At 41.2% G+C, this 6,252-nt stretch overlaps 1 protein-coding gene across 3 annotated transcripts in view; it reads right to left on the bottom strand.

Annotated features, from left to right (window-relative positions):
* Positions 1 to 6,252, bottom strand: part of galt (galactose-1-phosphate uridylyltransferase) — a 93,643-nt gene that overhangs the window by 86,685 nt on the left and 706 nt on the right. For 2 of the 3 annotated variants that reach the window (XM_068031366.1, XM_068031355.1), the window contains exon 1: positions 2,242 to 2,500. The exons of the other annotated variant lie outside the window; for it this stretch is intronic. In XM_068031366.1, coding sequence (XP_067887467.1) covers positions 2,242 to 2,284 — 43 coding nt within the window. In that variant the 5' untranslated portion in view covers positions 2,285 to 2,500. Of the gene's footprint in view, positions 1 to 2,241; positions 2,501 to 6,252 lie in introns of those variants that run through there. 3 annotated transcript variants of the gene reach the window in all.

Raw genomic sequence — 6,252 nt, forward strand, 5'->3', positions numbered from 1 at the left:
ACATTCGATCAATAGTTCTGTAATTCAGTATCCATGACCCACACATCAATCTTACCAGGCTTAGCAATGCTTAAAATAAAATATTATCTTCAGAAATTAAGAAACACATAATTCTTGTGAAATAGAAACATTGCCAGACTGTAATTTTGGGGAGTAAACAAAAGACACAGTGTACATCATTTTGTGATCTTACTATCTTCCAGGATTAAACATTAACAACAAAAATGTTACAAAAATACAAGGTCCATAAATTGTCAAAATAATGGGGGCCAATGGCACTCATTGTTATTTATGCGCATATAACTTCACGTGAGGGCAGATGTCTGATTCAACAGGAATATCCAAAATCTGCTGTCCCAAGACTCAGTAGACTCTGTCTACCTCACCATTGAAAAGCATGAGTTTCTGTACTTTTACAGAAGATACAAACTCGCCAGAAAAAGTTAACTCCTGACCATTTCAGTCTGAGTATTAGATTTTAGATTAGATTAGATATACAGCACTGAAACAGGCCCTTCGGCCCACCGAGTCTGTGCCGACCATCAACCACCCATTTATACTAATCCTACACTAATCCCATATTCCTACCAAACATCCCCACTTGTCCCTATATTTACCTACCACCTACCTATACTAGTGACAATTTATGATGGCCAATTTACCTACCAACCTGCAAGTCTTTTGGCTTGTGGGAGGAAACCGGAGCACCCGGAGAAAACCCACGCAGACACAGGGAGAACTTGCAAACTCCACACAGGCAGTACCTGGAATCGAACCCGGGTCCCTAGAGCTGTGAGGCTGCGGTGCTAACCACTGCGCCACTGTGCCGCCCTTTTAATGTAATCAATATTAATTATGGGCAAACAAAACAAAAAGTGCAGGAAATACTCAGCAGTTCTGGCAGCATCTGTGGAGCGAGAAGCAAAGTTAACGTTTCAGGTCTGCGTCTTTTCATCAGAAGTATTTTGCTTTTAAATTACAGGCAAACACAGGCCGGAATTTTATGGTGGGTGGACGGGAGCCGGCCTCCAACGTAAAAGTCGATGATGAACCCATTTCCACCTCGCCTGGGGAATCTGTTCCATATTTTACGGGTCCCCAGGCTTTAATTGTTCCGAGGCAGGACTTCTGCCCGCTTGAGGGAGGAAGTCCTGCCTCATTCAGCGCCACTCAGAGTGGTCCCACTGCTGGGACCGCAACCCAGCACGCTCAGAAGATGCCTGGGAGCCGGGAAGGCAGGTAACTTATGGTTGCCTCGCCGGGGGTAATCAGTTGGGCCCCAGCGAGGCAAGGGTGGTTGTTTGGGGGGGAAGGGAGGCGTTTTGGGTCTTGGCGGTGGTCAGGGTAGCGGGGGCAGCCCTCCATCGGGCACCCTGTGCCCAATAAGCAGGCCCCCCACCGAGATGATCGGAAGCCATCTGCCTTTCTTAGGCAGCTTGTCCCGGCTCCAGGACGCCCACTTGCCACATGTAAAATCTGCGTGGAGGCTAGCAAAGGCCTTTAAGTAGCCATTTAAGGGCCTTGATTCGCCTGGGACATGCTGGCCGTTTTTGGCCTTCCCCCTACGTAAAGGGGGGGCGGAGGTGGGAGCAGATCAGGAAAGTCTCCCGCTCCATTTTACGCCAGCCCTCCCCCCGCTCCACCATCCAGGTCATTGGGGTGGTATAAAATTCCGGCCATAGTTACTTGCACTGAAAATTAACTGCTAAAAACTCATTCGGGTTTTAAATGCTGTTTGGAATTTTTTAATACAAAATCATCTTTATTTAAACTTTTCCTTTCTATCTCAGTTTTTCTCTCTTTCTTAATCCAATCTTTCCCCTCTCTTTATTCCTCTTTCCATGCCTGACCTGACATTGAATTCACCCACTTTAAATTAACACTCCCTTCTCAGTCCTGGCAATGTTTATTTCACAATCCTTCAGTCTGGTTGGTTAAGGAGATCACCCAGGTCTCAGATCCCTGTTGTCAGCTCACATTTCCAGTAACTTGCCACACAAAATATTAAAAACCCAAGTGTGTAAAGAGCAAGCTTGATACCCTAATGCAGCAAATTATGATCTAACTCAGTAGAAAACAAAAAGTTCCAATTAAGTAGATTAAGCAGGATTCGACACAAGCAAAAAGCAAACCCCCGCCTCCAAAATGAATAGATTACACCAGAACTAGCTTCTCTCTGCAACATTAGCAAGGGCAGCGTCTGCTTTTCTGGTAAAATGAATAAAGCCTTGTGCAGGTTACCGCTGGGCTCGAAGAGCTGCTTGCTGGTGACCTGCCGTTCCATCCTGGATCCCGGAGTGTCAATCACTCCCTCACACACCGACTCCTCCCCTGCAGATTCTCTGGATGCCACTTTCTGCAGAGTTCAGTACCGTGTGATGTTTAAGGCATTTGTTTAATTGCTAAGAATGGCAACGATTGCGAATAAAACAATGCAAAGAAACTAATTTCCAGCGGTTGCCATAAAGAATATTTAAACCCACTTCCCAGGATGATTTTTTTTCCACCTACTGGTCAGGCCAACCATAACTAAACCCTTAAACATTAATGTTTCCGACCTCATCCATCCTTTCTTCCACTCCTCTCCATATACACAAATCAATAAAGTTGGGCAGTCAGGTGGGAAAAAAATCAATAAAGCTAAGGGAATGTTAGGCTTTAGAGGGTTAGAATATAAAGGGGAGGAAGTTTTGCTGTAGCTATACAAATTCCTGGTTAAATCACATCTGGAGTATGGTGTACAGTTCTGGGTATCATACCTTAGAAAGGATATATTGGCCTTGGAAGGATGACGTGTAGATTCACGAGAATATTTCCAGAGGCAAGGATTAGATTATGAGGGAAGATTACATAAACTAGGCTTGTATTCCCTGAAACATAGCAGGTTATGGGGTGATTTGATTGAGGTTTTCAGAATTTTGAAAGTAATTGGTAGGGTAGTGTTATGACTGAGGCAGGAGGAGTGCACGGTTTATTCTAGTTCCACTTCTCCACGGGTCACAACATATTATTAAATTTGTTCCCACTTATCGATACGGTCAATCATATACTCTATTTTTCCCAGAATAAAACACACCAACCAGGTTTCCTTAATAAACAACAAAATTATCAGTTTATTATAAAACAAGTCTTAACCAGTAATAAAGAAAAGAATAAATACACCGAACAAAATATTTAAGTTCCCTTTTTATCTGAGCCCCTCACACTCACACACACACACGCCAGTTAACTGGAAAAATAAAAGGGATTTTTGTTTTTAGAGCTCTATTACAGACAAAAAAAACACTTGGGCTGAATACTTACTCATTCTTGAAAAAACAGCAGATGAGATATGTTGTGTTCCAAAACTGGCATATAATCTGACCTCCAAGTACATGTAGAGGGGTCACTGGGATCTTTTAGCACAGTTCTTTTCAGGCGGCATTAGAATTAATTTAGCAGGCTTTTCTTCAAAGACATGAGACGAGATGAGTTGACACAGTGGACTTCTCAGGGTCTATTAGAGAGATGCTGGAAAACAGCTGGGTTGTGATCTTCTCTCCTTGGAAGTTCTCTTCTCCTTGGAAGTTCCCTTCTCTCCTTGGAAGCTCTCTCCTTCTTCTGCAGGCATTTTAAAGAGATGGAACATGCTGGGCTGAGTTGGAGTTCTGTCCTTCAGTTCTATTCTTTTAAAACTCGAACCCCTTTTAAACAGTTCATTCCAAAGTCCAAACAATTCAAAAGTCAAAGCAGAAAGTCCACATTCTGACCTCACTTCTCTGCACACATCTTCCCCAGTTACCAGGGTTTCTGTTCTATTTTTAACTTGAGTCATGTGACAACCAATAAATGTTGTTGTCAAACAAGTCCTTTCAATGTCCTCTTGATGACCCTCTTGAAAAAAAAACTGGTCCAACATTTCTTCAGTTTGACTATGAATTCTTCAAAAAAAAAGTATTTAACAAAAACAGAACTTTCATAACAGTAGATAGAAACTTCCAGCTAGCGGTAGCATCTAGGACAAGGGGACATAACCTTAAAATCAGAGCCCAGCCATTCAGGAGATAATTAGGAAACATTTCCTCGCGCAAAGGGTCATCGGCATATAATACTCTTTCCCAGAGAAAAACAGTAGATCCTAGCTCAATTAATAATTTTAAATTCAAGTTCAATAGATTTTTACTAAACACGGGTATAAAAGGCTATGGAGCCAAGGCAGGTGGATGGAATTAAGGCACGTTTCTAAGAATGTTGATTCTTTGCCTGGGTGCGTTTCCGTAATTGATGCTTGCCCTCCAATTCCACACTCAAATGCTCATTATTCATGTGTAAGTCCAGAAGCTTAGTGTTGGTAGATTATTCCACACAGGAAGCCTAAACTCACCTTATTTGACATCTACACACAGGATTTCACTAAATAGCAATCAGGAACTTGTTGATATTCCCCCTTCTCCTAATCTAGGGTGCTGAAACAAATTGTATCACCTCATCATGCTAAGGAACCTATATAAAAAAAAAGACCTGCATTTATGTAACGCTTTTCTTGACCCCAGGATGTTCCAAAGCATTTTACAGTCAATGAAGTACTTTTGAAATGTAGGTACTGTTGTAAGGTAGGAAACATTGCCAACATATACTCAACTGTACCCTTGACTACTCAGCACTGACTGGCCTTGATCAGAGATTACTGAAGTTACAGAATCACAGACACCATTTGAAACATTGAGCCTACTTTTTCTTGACAAAGCATTTTTACATAAATTCTATCGGAATCTATACATGGGGAAGTTAATCATTAAAAAAATTATTTGGGATATTAATTGCTAACATCAGTTTGGACAGGTTTATTTCACTCCAAAAATTCTTTGCAATTCTATAAATTTTACATCCACTTGAATGCATAGAAAATTTCAAAGATCAATGCAAAAAAAACTTTTCAATTCTTTCACATTTTTAAACATTGTCCTAATATATACTTTCAATAAAGTGCTGTAAGTCCCCAACATGTTCCTCCACATTCTGACACATCAGTCCAGATTCCTAAACCAACTCAGTGACAATACCATATGTACAACAAATTGCATGATTTGAACTTCTCGCAACAAATTATAAATCAAGACTCCTAAGTTAATGGAGGTGGAGTCTTATGCACATCATGCAATGAGGGCAGAGATTTACATTTCACTCACTGGGGAAGGTGACCATTTGTAACATCATAGAATCAAACAGGACAACAAAGATAGCGGCACAGCACATTGGTACTCTAACTTGCTGCACCACAGATGCAGAATACAGGTTTGTGTGTATAATTCCTTACATAAATTGGTAGATTAGAGTTGCTTTTTTCCTGCCAACTGTAAACTAACAGAATGCAGATGTGGTACTGCTATCTTTTACCAAGTACAAATCCAGAGACGAGATGTGATTAAGTTCTGATATTTGCTTCACTCATGATGAGAATTTAACAATGTATCGTGCCTTCCATGTAATCAAACACATGCCAAGGTACTTTACAGAGGGTCAAAGGGCCTTAGCGAGAAGAGACAGGGGCTTATGGAAGTTGGGGGGGGGGGGGAATCTAAGATTTTAGAAGAATTTTGGAGGTGGGAAGCAAGGTAAGGGGTTTACAAAGACCATTTGATTATGATGGAACATGACTAGCCAGCAATGATGGTAACACTACACACAATGCACAATATACCAGTCAGTGGAACAAAGAGTGTATGCTAAGGTTGTAAAGGTAGGAAGGAGTAAGACCTTAGGGAAATTGAAAACAAAAATGAGGATTTTAAATAAAAAGAGAAAATGCTGGAAATACTCAGCAGGTCTTGGCAGCATCTGTGGAGAGAGAAACAGAGTTAACGTTTCAGATCTGTGACCACAGATCAGAAACGTTAACTGTTTCTATCTCCACAGATCATTCCAGATCTCCTGAGTATATCCAGCATTTTCTGTTTTTTATTGCAGATTTCCAGCATCTGCAGTATGAGTACATCTCTTGTATGAGGATTTTAAAACTTGATTAACTAAGAATGGAGAGCCAATGGAGATTAGTGGGAGCATGGATGATGGATGCACAGGATTAGATACAGACTGCAGAGCTCTGGACAAATTCAATTTAATGCAGACTAGAGCGTGAGAGAGTTACAAGGAAAGTGCTGCAGAGAAATCAAACCATCTGATGACAAAGATACAGATGAAGATTACGTGGAAGGATGAGATAGGGATGTAAACAGGCGATGAACAATCAGACTCAACCAAAAGGAGAACCCA

This window comes from Heterodontus francisci, chromosome 1 (assembly GCF_036365525.1).
Source record: "Heterodontus francisci isolate sHetFra1 chromosome 1, sHetFra1.hap1, whole genome shotgun sequence".
Classification (NCBI taxonomy): domain Eukaryota; kingdom Metazoa; phylum Chordata; class Chondrichthyes; order Heterodontiformes; family Heterodontidae; genus Heterodontus; species Heterodontus francisci.